This window comes from Chrysemys picta, chromosome 10, assembly GCF_011386835.1.
Source record: "Chrysemys picta bellii isolate R12L10 chromosome 10, ASM1138683v2, whole genome shotgun sequence".
Taxonomy (NCBI): domain Eukaryota; kingdom Metazoa; phylum Chordata; order Testudines; family Emydidae; genus Chrysemys; species Chrysemys picta.
In genome coordinates this window covers 57,438,710-57,453,856 of record NC_088800.1, presented here as the reverse complement: position 1 = coordinate 57,453,856, position 15,147 = coordinate 57,438,710, and the positions used below count along the sequence as shown (strand labels likewise).

At 47.4% G+C, this 15,147-nt stretch overlaps 1 protein-coding gene across 1 annotated transcript in view; it reads left to right on the top strand.

Moving 5' to 3' along the window:
* IL20RB (interleukin 20 receptor subunit beta) overlaps window positions 1-8,814 on the top strand; it is a 33,779-nt gene extending 24,965 nt beyond the window's left edge. The window contains exons 5-7 of the mRNA XM_024100658.3: window positions 173-323; window positions 649-797; window positions 8,092-8,814. Coding sequence (XP_023956426.1) covers window positions 173-323; window positions 649-797; window positions 8,092-8,217 — 426 coding nt within the window. The 3' untranslated portion in view covers window positions 8,218-8,814. The remainder of the gene's footprint in view (window positions 1-172; window positions 324-648; window positions 798-8,091) is intronic.
* The last annotated feature ends 6,333 nt before the right edge of the window (window positions 8,815-15,147 follow it).

Sequence of the window (15,147 nt, the reverse complement as noted above, 5' to 3'; positions counted from 1 at the left end):
CCATTTTCCCTTTCTATCTCTTGGCTTCTCAGTTCCCACTCCCTTCTCCCCATTCCTCTCTGGCTCCCCCAGCCCTTTCTCCCCACAGCCTGCAATCAGGCCAGCATTGACCACAAGCCTGCTGCTCTCACTGGGCCCTGGACTCTGACGTGCTCATCATTGCCTCTGGCAGGTGCACAAGAAGACTGTGAAGGAGATCAGCTCTGTGGTGCATCTGGACACCATGGAGGCAGGAGCTGAGTACTGTGTGAAAGCCCAGACCTATGTAGAGGCCATCAACAGGAGCAGCAACTTCAGCCAGACGCAGTGTGTTCGCGGACCAGGTGATGACCGACTTCCTCACCAGTAGTGTCAGAGGAAGCACGGTGCAGTGACTCTCTATGCAGCTGCTCAGTCTGCCAGCATCTCTCCTTTTCGCTTCTGCCTGCTGTCTCTTGCCCTGTACAAAGCCTGCTGCAACTGTTTCCTCGGGGGAGGGAGGAGAATCACCCCTGCGCTGGCTGGGTAGTTTTTGATTCTTTTGGACCTCATGGCTCCCGTTGGGGTCAGTGAGAAGTACAGGCCCTGCATTTCTCTCAGGATCTGTAATTGTGTCGCTTGCCCTCAAAGGCTCTCTGCTGAAGTCCTCCTTCCTTCCTTTGTCTCTAGATGGTGGCAGATCTATATGGATGACGACTGCCTTGGTGTCCTTCGTGGGATTTGTTGTAGGTGTCTTGGCCCTGCCTTTCCTTGCCTGGAAAATGAGTCAAATCTTCCAGTATTCCTGCTGTCCAGTCGTTGTCCTACCAGACACCCTGGTAATTTCTTTGTCTTCCTTGTTATTCCTGGGATGCTGTATATTTACAGGGAGGAAGAGACTGATTGAGTGAGTGGATGTTGCTCCCAGGGCCAGCTCCAGGGTTTTGGCCGCCCCAAGCAGCCAAAAAAAAAAAAAGCTGCGATCGCGATCTGCGGCGGCAATTTGGCGGGAGGTCCTTTGCTCTGAGCCGGAGTGAAGGACTGTCCACCGAATTGCCACCGAATAGCTGGACGTGCCGCCCCTCTCCGGAGTGGCCGCCCCAAGCACCTGCCTGTCAAGCTGGTGCCTGGAGCCGGTCCTGGCTGCTCCTTCCAAGTGGAGCTGAAATCCAGAGGGGAATGATTGGCACATTTTCAAACACAGCTGCCTGAAGCTAAGTGCCTAAACCTCAATTTAGGCACCTCAGCAAGTGGCCTGGTTTTTAGGGTATCCAAGCACTGACTCAAACTGCAGGGTCTCAGCAGCTCTCAGAATGAGACCACTTGTTTAAGCCCCTACCTATGGACATGGGTGGCCAGCATAGGGCCCCTGCATTAGAAATGTTGGCCTGTTTTGCTTTCCTAAGTGGAGCCCTGAGCTGAGAGATGACAGCCAGGCATCCTGAGCATGCTCCCCTCCCGCTTGGGCCAATGGGGAGGGGTTCAGCCTCCCGGAGAGCCCGGTCCGCTGTAGTGTCATGCAGAGGGCTACAGCCGTGGAGGGCCCGATGCAGCAAAAGCAAACAGTGTTATGTATTCAGGGGAGTATGAAAGTATTTTGAAGCCAAACAGTCCTTCCAGCGTGAAGGAGAAGGCTATTTCCCTGCACACCTATTTCCACCCGGCGTTCTCAGAAGCCCAGTCATCCCCAAGCTCCTGCCCCCCCCCCATGTGACTGTTCCCACAAACCCCTGTTGGGGTTGCCCCCTTTCTCCTCCTGTTTTGACACTCCCCATTTGAGTGCCTCATCCCTTCCCTCCATCCTTGCTGCATGGCTGGGTAATGAGCTGCAGGTTCCTTGGGCTGGAGGCACGTGCAGCATAGCCCTGGCCTGCACTTTTTCTGGCTGTCCTGGGCTCTGCACTAATACAGCAGCAACCAGAGCTGGGCTCCACTGGGTCGTGTCCCTCCAGGGAAAGCGTACTGGGCTGGAAAGCGTGCTAACAAACACACTGTGTGGTGCCCCTAGGGCAGGTTTGCAGATATCACGCGTGTAGGGTTACTGTGCAAATCACCAAACATCATCATCATACTACCCAAGTCCTGCGGCGATGGGGGAGGGGCAAAGCGACAGGTGGAGGTTACCACTGGGAGTCGTAGTCCCAATCCTGCACGCAGGCGGCCTGTGGATAGGTGGTCATCCAGCTCTGTACTTGGGGCAGCAGAGTTGCCCGGTAGCATCCCAGGCGTCTGAGCAGCCCTCTTCAGGACAGCACTGCTCACCCTAGTAAGGGAGGGGCCTAGAAAAGGTGGCCTAAAAATTGCCTGCCCTACAACGACTGGCTAGCAAGCCGCGGCTGGCAGTTTAACCCAATCTGTGGCCGAAACCAAAAGAAAAATTTGAGAAAACTTACCATTGGTGTATGGAATGTTCGTACCCTCATGGATCGAGAAGCTGTTGCAAGACCTGAGAGAAGGACAGCCCTCATTGCTCGAGAACTAGTCCATTATAACATTGATTTAGCAGCATTAAGTGAAACAAGATTGCCTGGGGAAGATTTCTTGAATGAACCAGGAGGTGGTTACACCTTCTTCTGGAAGGGTAAGACTGAGACAGAGGACAGAATACACGGAGTTGGTCTGGCAATAAAAACCTTATTGATGCATCAACTCCCAGACCTTCCAGTGGGTATCAATGAAAGATTGCTGAAGCTACGCTTCCTACTAAATGTCAAACGTCATATCACCATCATCAGTGCATATGCACCCACTTTAACATGCTCTGACAACTCAAAAGAACAATTCTATGAAGATCTCGACAGACTGATCAAGGCCACACCTGTAACAGACTGTAACCGAGTCGGGGCTGACAGCGAGAACTGGAAAGGAGTAATCGGGCCACATGGTGTAGGCAAAATGAACAGTAATGGATTACTTCTTTTGAGTCTTTGTTCTGAAAATGACCTGACCATTACCAACACTCTGTTCTGGCAAGCGGACAAATACAAAACGACATGGATGCATCCTAGGTCCAAACAGTGGCATCTGATAGATTATGCCATTGTTAGAAGGCGAGACATCCGCGACGTACTGATTACCAGAGTAATGCGAGGCGCAGAGTGCTGGACAGATCACAGATTAGTCAGGACGTCTCTTCAACTCTACATCGTTCCTTCTCGGCACAAACGCTCTAAGCATGTGCAACCTACTTTCAATATAGCCAAACTGAAGGATGCTCAATGTTTCAACAAATTCCAGAAGAGTCTTGATGACAAATTGACATCCCACGGACAACTGATCGGTATTGTAACCGAAAAGTGGGACCAGTTCAAGCAGATAGTGACTGACACAGCAATAACATCTCTTGGACCAAAGAAAAGAACACATCAGGATTGGTTTGATGAGAACCAAGAAGAAATATGCTCAGCACTGGAAGTAAAGAGAAAAGCCTTTATCGAATGGCAGAATGACCCCTCCTCAGTCTCTAAACGGGACCATTTCAAGTACCTTCAGAGCAAAACACAGAAAGACCTCCGTCAGATACAAGACAACTGGTGGGAGAGCAAAGCCAAAGAAATTGAGCACTATGCCGAGACCCACAACTTAAAGATGTTCTTCAGTGCTATTAAGACTGTCTATGGACCCTTTAAACCAAGGACAACCCCATTGCTCTCATTAGACAACACAATGCTGATTAAAGATAAAGAAGGCATCAACGAAAGATGGCGAGAACACTTTAGCAACCTTCTCAATAGACCATCAACCGTGAATAATAATGTCCTTAATGAAATTCCACAACAACCTGCTCTGACAGATCTTGACTTTCCGCCCACTATAGATGAGATTAAGAAAGCTGTTAGTCCGATGAGTTCAGGGAAAGCTCCTGGAAAAGATGGGATACCAGCAGAGAGATATAAAGCAGCAGGTCCAGTAGCACTAGCAGCGTTCCACAGCGTGATCATCAACATCTGGGAGGATGAAAACATACCACAGAACCTTGGCGATGCTACTATTTTCTCTCTTTTCAAGAACAAAGGCAGCAAAGCAGAATGTGGAAACTATAGAGACATATCCCTCCTCTCTGTTGGAGGGAAGATCATTGCCCGCATCATCTTGAACCGCCTAATAGCCAGTATTTCTGAGGCAAATCTACCTGAAAGTCAATGTGGTTTTCGACCTGGCCGGAGCACAGTCGACATGGTGTTTGCTGTCAGACAAATACAAGAGAAGTGCATTGAACAGAACATGCACCTGTATGCTGTCTTCATACAGCTGACAAAGGCGTTTGATACCGTCAATAGGGAAGCCCTTTGGACCATTCTAACATGACTTGGCTGCCCAAGAAAATTTGTCCAGATTATACGCCTTTTTCATGACAGCATGACAGGCGAAGTATTGTCTGATGGAGCCACATCAGCCCCCTTTAACATCACCAACGGCGTGAAACAAGGATGTGTTCTCGCTCCTGTCCTATTTAACCTGTTCTTTGCATGTGTCCTTAACCATGCAGTGAAAGATCTGGACCGAGGTATATACTTGAAATACGGGCACGATGGTTCACTTTTTGACCTCCGTCGCCTGAATGCAAAGATTAAGACAGTGCAGAAACTCCCTCTTGAGGCACTCTTTGCTGACAATTGTGCCCTCATGACTCACACTGAAAATGATCTTCAGCACATTGTCAACAAGTTTGCTGAGTCCTCACAAGTTTTCGGACTAACTATCAGCCTCGGAAAGACAGAAGTTCTCCATCAACCTGCACCTGGATCAAATGCTTCTGTCCCGAGTATCTCCATCGACAGCACTCAGCTGAAAGTAGTGGAGAACTTTAAATATCTGGGTAGTGTCATATCCAGTGATGGATCACTGGATAATGAGATCAATGCACGAATATCCAAAGCAAGCCAGGCACTTGGCTGTCTGTGTGTCAAAGTTTTAAATCACAATAACATCCGGATGTCAACAAAACTGCTTGTGTACAGAGCTGTTGTTCTTTCATCTCTTTTGTACGGGTGCGAAACATGGACGCTATATAGGCGTCACATCAAGCAGTTCGAAGCATTTCAGATGCGCTGCCTCCGTAACATCATGAAGATCCACTGGCAAGACAAAGTGCCCAATCTCGAAGTCCTCAAGAGAGCCCAGATGACAAGCATCGAAATGATGATCATGAAGTCACAGCTACGTTGGACCGGTCATGTCAGCCACATGGATGCCAACAGAATCCACCGCCAGCTTCTGTATGGTGAACTCTCCCAGGGCATCTGGCATATAAGTCGTCCACGGAAACGTTACAAGGACACCATCAAAGCCAATCTGCAGTACAGCAGTATCAAACCTAGGGACCTTGAGGACGCCACCAGCGATAGAACACAGTGGCGTGCAACAGTCAGAAATACCTGCATCGCCTTTGAGGAAGACCGCTGTCGGCGTCTACAAGAGGCACGCGAACGATGTCACAGAGCATCAGCAGCGCACAATCCACTGATCGCGAACTTCCCATGCACCATCTGCAGCAAAATGTGCACCTCTAGAATTGGCTTGTATAGCCATCAGAGGGCACACCATAAGACCAACAACTGATGATCTGCACAAATTTATCATCATCAGATCGATGGACTACCAAGAAGAAAGGGTTAACAACTTTCTAATTGCACAAAACCAAACACCCTTGCCCCACCCCTTCCATGAGGCTCTGCCCCTGCCCCACCCCTTCTCTAAAGCCCCATCCCCGCTCACTCCATCCCCCCTCCCTCTGTCGCTTGCTTCCCCCCCAACCCCCAAACTTCATACTGGAGGTCTGCTCACAGGGCAGAGCTTGGGTGTGGAATGTGATAAGTTCTGTGCTGCTCCCAGCTTCTGCCGTTGGGGAAGGAAGAGACAGGGTGATTAAGATAATTTAATGACAAGCCTTTTGTTAAGGATGATCTTGAAAGTACTGCCAGACACTCCAGTTAAACGATAGGAAACAAAGGGTAGGAATAAATGGTCAGTTTTCAGAATGGAGAGAGGTAAATAGTGGTGTCCCCCAGGGGTCTGTATTGGGACGAGTCCCATTCAACGTATTCATAAATGATCTGGAAAAAGAGGTAAACAGTGAGGTGGCCAAATTTGCAGACGATATAAAATTACTCAAGATAGTTATGTCCAAAACAGACTGCAAAGAGTTACAAAGGGATCTCACAAAACTGGGTGACTGGGCAACAAAATGGCAAATGAAATTCAATGTTAAATGCAAAGTAATGCACATGACAAAATATAATCCCAACTATACCTACAAAATGATGGGATCTAAATTAGCTGCTACCCATCAAAAAAAGAGATCTTGGAGTCATTGGCAGTACTCTGGAAGCACTATGTTTCCAGAGTACTGCAAATGTATAAAAATCCTTTTTACTGTGTCTGTATCGTCCTGAACTGCGGAACACTCATTCTCCAGCTTCAGAAGACTTTAAAATTATCTCCAGTCATCAATGGGACAGACACAACTGAATAATGTAGCTGTCCTTAACGTGCAGCAAGACCATACCAGGGAACTAGATGTAAATAAGATTGCTGACAGTTTCATCCAGAAAGCTACAGTGAGATGTCATGTGTTCAAACTGGGACGTTAGTGAAAACAGCTTGTAGGTGATTGCAATGATTTTAATATACTGTAATTCATGATAATGGAATTATGTAGCTCATAATTTAATCATTATTAAAATAGTGAAGATACCAGTGATAGACATTCAATAACTAGAATATGAAAGAAGTGTATACATATGCTGAAAATAGCCTCCCCCCAAAACTGTCAGAGCGCCTCCCCCCTTCCCCCCAAACATACACCGCTTCAAAAGTACCCGCCGGCAAAAACAAAAGTCACCGCCTGTGGATTTCAGCACCCTAGACGGGCAAGAATGTCTGACAAGCTGCTTTCAAGCACATCATCCTCCCCTGTTCTGCCTCTCCTGTGCACCCGCATTTGTTGCGTTTCTCTTTGCAGGGAGAGAATCAGCCAGTGAGGGATAGTTCTTCCTCCACTTACTCCGAGGGGGGATTTCCTAGGCTGGAAACTAGTCCCCTTTGCAGGCTGTTAAAGTCTATCCCCTAGGGAGTCCCAGCCTCAGCTGTCATGCCCTAGATAGCCGTACTTTGGCCATAGAGGCTCCCCCAGCAGACAGGGAAATGCTTTGCGCAGGGAGTGGATCAGAGGGCACAGATACCCATGGTGCTGATCCTACCCGGAGCCACTGCTTTGCTTTTGCTGCCCCTGTTGGCCAGGTTGAGGGCTCAGGTCTGTAATCCTCATGTCAGGAGCAGGCTGGCTGCTGGAGTTGGGAAACCCACATTACTCAGAAAGGCTGGCTCAGGGTGCCCCCCACTGCAGATGAAACCAGTAACAGTCACGTGTACCCCAAGTCATTTAGGTACCTTTGAAAACCCCACCTCAAATGACCTGAGGGCAGGGCCGGCTCCAGGGTTTTTGCTGCCCCAAGCGGCGGGAAAAAAAAAAAAAGCTCCACCGCGCCACTTTCTTCTTCAGCGGTAATTCGGCGGCAGGTCCTTCCCTCCGAGAGGGACTGAGGGACCCGCTGCCGAATTGCCGCCGAAGAGCCCGACTTGCCGCCCTTCCCCTTGGCCGCCCCGAGCACCTGCTTGCTGAGCTGGTGCCTGGAGCCGGCCCTGCCTGAGGGCCATAATCCCCTGGGAGGGGGGGATTCCTTCAAACAGGCTGAAGGGAATCAACAGGAGACATGGGATTCTATTAAGAAAAGGATAACTCCGTCTGTCTAGTAGGAGATGCTTCTTGGTAGCCTGAAGCTTTGCAGCTGTCTCCCAAAGGAAGCAGGTGGCTTCGGACACTGCATGTAAGACTGAAGAAAGCATTGGATACCATACCTTGGGGAATGACTCTGCAAGGGTGGCCCGAGGTTAATTAAATGACCTCTAGCTTCTCTGGGTCCCTGCTGAGTGAGAAGAAAGCAAGTTTCTGGGGCTGCTGGGCCCTGCAGAGCTGGGGCTCTGGGGAGTTATGCCAGACAAGGCAAGAAGGGCCTTGGAGGGCAAGCAAAATGTAGGGAGAAAAGGGTTTTGGGCTCCAAAATGCCCCTGCAGGACAATACGACGTCAGCACAGGCTGCCCAGATGCTTTGCATGTCTTTGTTTTTACAGAAAGTAACTGAGTCCCCTGCGATGCTAATACACTGCAGGAGTGAGGGGACTGAATGTTGTGACGTGGCTGTGCATGTGATTCCCCCCGAAGAGATCCTCCGACTGTGGATTCAGGACGCACTTTAAAGCTGCCCAGAGATAATCAACCCTGTAGAAAACCATCTATGAACAGATCTAGCAGATTGTGCACTGGGAGCCTGCACACAGCTCCCACAGACTCAGGGTATCTCAAAGGTCTCATGTAAGGTATCATATGTAAACTGGTGACACACTGGTCCCCACAAAAATCATTGATGTATGTGTGGGTTGAGTACAGAGAATTATAGATGTATGCTGGAAATATGTTCGTAAAATGTGTTTGGGAGGCAGACCATAAAACCAGACTGCCCTAGATAAAGGAATGTGTATTTACCGGTCTGACTAGCTTGGTCATAGGCAGAGGACAATGGAAGAACAAAGCCATCAAGTTAAATAGGTGGGGGAGAAGACTGTTTAACAATCACAACGGGGGACCAAATCTACACCCCAGGAAGCCTTCCTGACTCTTGAGGCTGAGACAATGGAAGGGGAGCAAAAAGACATTTTAGTGATCCATCACTGAGGAGACAAAGGGTATAGCACCCTTGGAGTCTGTGAAAGTTGGATCTCCCTAGTCTGAAAGGCTAGGAATGCTGGTACCTACATCAAGTTAAGAAGAATTAAGAATGTAACTTTTAAAGATTATGTTCTAGTCATTAGAAAGCATGTTTTATTTTGTTTGTAACCAGACTTGTCCTGTCCGCCAGGGAGAGCGGCAGTACATGCCGGGTGGGGGCAGGCGCAGTGGGAGGACAAAGTGCCCCCGCGCAGGTAACATGGGGTGGGGAGAGTGCGGTGGCCCTGGGCTGGGGTGGGGGAAACATGTGACTTGCCCTTTAGATCGTGCCCCCCCCCACTATGGGGAGGTACCAGTTGTATATGGGGCGCCCTCGGGGGAGGGGGCGGAACAGGGGTGGGAAGAGGTGGGGCAGGGATGGGACATTGGGGGAAGGAGCCTAGTATGGAGAGGGGGGTCGAGCACCCCCTGGGAAATCTGGAAGTCGGCGCCTATGCTCCTAGGCATGTGCGGGATGGTACCGGTGGTGGCGAAGGCAGCCGGGTGGGCATGTTGAAGCCCTGGCCAGAAGAGTGTGCCCTGCAGCGCAGCCGGCAGCTCACTGGACTTTAGCGGGGGCCCATTGACAGTTCTGCCCTGGGACCCAGAATTGCTGTCAGCGGGCCTGAAGAAAGACTGGACACTGCAGGGAGGCACTTCTGGGGCGCTCAGGAACTGGGATTCTCTGTTACCTGCAAGGCAAGGTTTATACTGGCAGAGTCTTGAAGTCATCTGGGGAGTCCCTCTCCATTAGTGCCCTGGTGAGCCAAGATTCTACCTCAAGTTCCTAGGCCACATCTACTAAGAGACCCCAGTCATCTGTCACTATCTGGGTGTCAATGTCATCTGACAGGGGCAGGAAAGAGCACCACTTCAGGGAGGTGACAAGGCACAGTCATCTTCTCCAGTGCCTATGAAGCCAAAACACAAGTGCCATCAAACTTCTGACTCATCTTTGGGCTCAGCTTCCTAAGGGCCAAAAGCCTGATACACCTCCTTGGATGCTGCAGTATTGTTTACCAAGAGAGTGCCAGCAGTACTTACTGAGTGTATGGACCATGTGTCAGTACCAGTTTTTCAGAACCAATTTTGGCACTGGGTGCCTTGGTACTTACAGCTTTGGTACTGAGTGCCTGAGTACTCAAATCCCCAATAGCTACTACCTTCAGACTCGCCATCTCTGAACTGTGTTCCCTGTACCTTGGCATTGGCTATCTTAGTACCCAAAGTGTACATGATACCAAGTAATTTAACTGTGGGCCCAGTATCAGAGTCATCTCTGCTTGAGAAATTGAGAATGATACTGCCCGTAGTCCAAGCCACCAGCTTCTGAGGGCTCTCTACACAACAAAGTTAAGTCAGCTTAACTACATTGCTCAGGGCTGTGAAAAAATTAATGTCCTGGGTGATGTAATTAAGCCTACCTAAGCCCTGGTGTAGACACTGCAAAGTCACCAGGAGAATTCTTCGGGTGATGGAAGGTCCAGTGATGGAAGGACCTCTTCCATTGCTGTAGTGTCTACACTATAGCAGCAATGCAAACTTTTTATATCCAAGATGACACCCTATGGAGCCTGCCTTTTTTAGTAGCCATCACATCAGCTCAAAGGATAGGGCTGATTCAGGCCCTCATGGCAGGCTCCCTGTACAGTGTTTCATAAGGACAGGATCACTCTCAGACCTCATCCCAATGTCGTGCCCAAAGTTGTTTTAAAATTCCATGTAAACCAATTTATCTAACCTCACTTAACCTTGGGGGGGGGGGGCTGCACTTCACACACCTGATGTAGTAAGAACCCTGTCTTTTTACACCGATGAGACCAAACCATTCAAAACACCCCCGACTGTCTGTGGGCTTTGCAGAGATGGTGAAGGGTCAGGCAATATCCTCAGAGCTTATCTAAGTGGGTCTCCAACTGTATAAGGACGTGTTACAAGTTAGCCAGGGTACACACACCTAGCCATAGCAGAGCTCATTCCACTGGTGCTCAGGCAGCCTCTGCTGCCTGTTTGAAGATAACACCTCTTTCTGAAAGCTGCTGGGCAGTGAAGCAGAATTCAATCCACAGCTTTGAGTCACGATTCTTTGGCAGAGGCTTCTAGTTCAGATACCCACTTTGGTAGGGCTGTCTTGCATTGTTTAAGAAGGACTTCTGCTACCAACCTCCAAGTAAACAGGTACCTGGCAATTTGTTAGTCACCAAGAGTGGAATCTGTGTGGACCATCATTTGAAGAAGAAAGCATGGTAATTTATCTTACAGTAACTTTCGAGATGTGTTGCCAACATGGATTCCAGGATCCACCTTCCTTCCTTGCTGTTACGGAGTCCTACTCCTCTGGGATTCTGGATTGGCAAAGGAACTGAGGGATGGTTGGGCCCATCCCACCCTTTATGTCATCAAATGGGGGTGTGTGGGAGGACATCTATGGTACTGGCATGGCCCCAACAGACTCTGCTGACAAAAAGGATCTGAACTTGTATGCGTGAGCTCCACGCACACCAAGAGTGTGAAGACAACACATCTTAAAGAACCACAGTTACTGTAAGGTAAATAGCTATTCTTTCCTATGAATATGATTTTCACAGCGTCAACAGAGTCCTTCAGGGTATGCATTCTGTGGTGTTATTTTAATTAATAAAAATTTATAACTTTTTTTGGCAGACCTTAATGATGTTAAAAACACATAATTAAAAATCTGTTGGTAAAAATGCTAAAGCCTATTTTTAACCAGAAAAATAATTGGTTAAATCTGTGATAGTCAAAGATTACTGTATGTGTGATTTTTAGATGTTTCTAACTATTTTTTTCTCTTCCAAACTTGTTAAATTGAAAACATAACACATTTTCAGTGTGTTTTATCTACCTTGTAGTATAATGTCCCAAAATTGAAAATATATTTTAAAGGTACTAACTCTCTGAAAAAAAAAATCTTGATATCATTATTCTTAAAATACACAGTAAGTAGCTTGCTTTTTCAATTCATTCCTTTTTTGTTTGATTGGGGTTTTTTTTGTTTTTGTTTTTTGCAGTCTATTGTTAAACCACTAGTTGTCACCCAAGTGCCATAAAAAATGAATGAATAAATAAAAAGATAGGAGTCAGTCATGTTTTCAACATCCTTTGGCTCAGACAATGGTGTGACAGATATGGCAATTGCCTGCAATATCTCAGACAAACCTTATTGAATTAAACTTAATTCCATCAGGTTTAACTTAAGTATCTTAGGGGTTTGCTGTATTAAAAATGCAATGTTTATGTATTATTGTGGGCTTGTATGTAATGTCTCTAGGGAGGAGACCTGACTAATGGACACCTTGGGAAATGCTATGAGCTTCAAAGGATTGTTTGAAACAATGTGAATTTTTGAAGTTAAAGGGTTTCCCAAGAAATCTCTAGGGGGAGGTGTATGCAGATATAACCAGTGCTTAATTTTTGCCAGGGCTTCCCAAGGCTGGGCCGCGGCACCTCTGGGCTTGCTGCATAACTTAAAATGTAAAAAAATTACTTGAGCCCTGGCACTAATTGCTTAAGTCCCAGCACCTCTTTCATTACAAATTAAGCACTGAATATAACTCTTCCAATTATGCAAAAACTCAGCCTTTTGAAGCTTTGCCCTGAGGGGGGGGACCTGTGTCTGCTGATTACCTGTTTTCTGAAGACAAAATCAGAAGCCCAACTGTACAAAAGAGTGATTCACAGATTCATTGGGGGTTCTTGTTCTGAGCCAAGGTGGTTATGAATTTGTAACCACAGAATAACTCCTTGGTGGAGTTTGAAGGACTGACTCCTACCAGATCCCTTGTAGGAGTTGTGTGTGTGTGTGTGTGTGTGTGTGTGTGATCTCTGGTAAGCGTATTTGCATGCGTGCAGGTTCCTTTATTGTTTTTAGTATGTTTTCTCTGTAATGTATTTACCTAAGAATAAATGTACTTGCTTAGCAAGAGCTGGGTGGTAACTTAAATGTGGGCAAGTATGCTGTTTATAGCTTCTGAGGAAGAAAGACAAAGCAGGCCTGTTGAGGCAGTTTGACTTTCTGGGGAATTCACAGTATAGGCAGGGAACTGTGCAGCCTGGAAATAACCCAGTTAGGAGCGGGGGGAGAGACACACGTCTCCACCCAAGAGAGGTGATGGCTGGGGAGTCTGAAGCTGAAGAGTTGGGTGCACTTGGTAAACCATAGAGGCAGAACACAGGGGCAGTTGCCCTGAATTGTGACAAATGGGTTCCCCCAACTGTTGGTAGTTAACCTGTTCTTTAGTACCCACATGTGGATATGCCATAGGAATAGATGGAAAGCATGTGAATAGCTATTAAGAGTCCAGCTTCTGTTTTAATCTGCTCTGCAGTGCCTACATGTGGACATGTCACAGGAATGTTTGGGAAGCATGTGGTTAGGTATTGAAACACATAAATAGTAGGGGTAGGAATTACAGTGATATCCCTACAAACAATGTGGTGAAGAACATCAAAACAGGCCTGAGAACACCTTTTGTAAAAAAGCAATTGATTTCCAGTTGAGACATTGCTGTTAATAAAAGTATTCCTGGAAAAATCACCTCAGAAACGTCCACTCCAATTTCAGCTCCTGAGTGATAGTGGGCATTGCTAGTGCTGCTGTTCTTGGAACTCCTGCGTATTCTGCACTAGTGGAGACTGTAGCTTGTGATTTGGCAGACGGACGATGTTACACATAAAGAAAGACCACAGGCTCAGTTCGGTGGCAAAGGCTCCGTCCTAGTGCCCTGTCCAACAGGTTACAGGTACACTCACTCATGTATGTCTGTGACAAGGTGTGATGGGATATACAAACCCACACTGGGAGACAAGGGGTTAAGGAACTACTGGGACCAGCCAGCCCCACTCTGCCACACCTGTAGCAAATGCGTGAACTGGAGGAGAATTTAAAAGGCAGAGGAGCAGCTCATTTGTTGGCAACAATGGCAAAGCAGGGAAGAGAGCAAACTTGCTACCAGCAGTGCCAGAGGCGACAAGCTGAGGGAAGCCAGAATCTCTCCCTAAACAACTGCCCAAAGATTGAAAGGAACTATGGGTAAGCAGCATTATAATTCATGTAAGTAAATGAGGCTGGCCAGAGCTGGCTTTTCCCCTTTTCCTGTCCAGCCTCTGTCAACCCCCTGGGGCTTACAAATCTATAGGTGGCAGGAGTAAACAAACCTTATGTACTAGAATGAGTAAAAACCGCATACACTGGGGAAATAGGGAAATAAAATCTCATTTCAGGGTTAGGGTAGAAAAATGCTAATTCTAGGGGAGGGTAAAAACCTTTTTTTTTTTTTTCCAGGAGGGGATTGAAAACCCTATTCCAGGGGAGTAGGATAACAAAAAACCCTATTTCAGGGAAGTGGGGCAATGGAAGAAAAACACAAAACCTATTTCAGGGGGAAAGAGAAGGAAAAACCCTATTTTGGCAGGGAGGGATAAAATAAAACCCCATATGAAGGGAGGATGAGTAAAGAAAACTATTTTGGGGGTAAAATAACCCTCTTTTGGAGGGAAGTGTAAAATGTTTCCATTTTGGGGGTCAAAATGGGGGAAAGTGTTTGGGGGGAGGAGTAAAAAATCCTTATTGCAGGGAGGAAGTGGAACCCTGCCTTATTTCTAGCGGAAGTGTTTAAAAAAATCCATTTGAGGATTGCGGGATTACCATTTCAAATTAATTCTAAAATGAAAGTGGAATGTTTTGAATAGACTTTAACACTGCTAAAATGAAAACTCTGCTACAAACTTAACTGTGGAGTTGCTCCAGCTCTGGCATAATAGCCATCTCCTTCATCAGTAGTCACATTGCTAAAGTCTGGGCTTCCACTAATGCATGTTTCTGGCCAGCATGCATGCTAACATGTGGACTGCCACTCTCAATGGAGAAGATGCCAGTGATGGCAGAGGCAGCAGTTCTGAGAGCTCCCATTCAACCAGAACCATTGGACTAGGACTCCTGGAATTTTCTGGGACAAGGCATGGTCAATAGGGAAACAAATTCCCAGCAAATGGGGAATTAAGCAAATGATGGAATCTACTTACTTAGCTGTAACATCCCCAGACAAGGAGAGATGCCCAGCTTAACTCATGGCTGCCCAGTCGGAGCTGCCTGGCCTCACACAGCTAGAAGGAAACATGCATAAAGGGCACAGAGAGGTCTGCCTCCAAGGAGGCAGACACCCCAAAAGAGTAGACAAAATAGGTTTCCAAAACATAATGCTGAGGACATCTGGTTTGGCAAGTGTGAGAGAACAAGTCACTCATCCAAATTCTGGTCCAATGGACTCTAGCTATGTAATCATTCTCTCTCTCTCTCTCTCCTCCCCCCCCATGCTTTTATCACTTGTTCCTTGGTGTTACTGACTCACGCTCATGGTGCATACCCTGCCTTTAATGGGGCTCAGCTTGGCGGGGCTGCA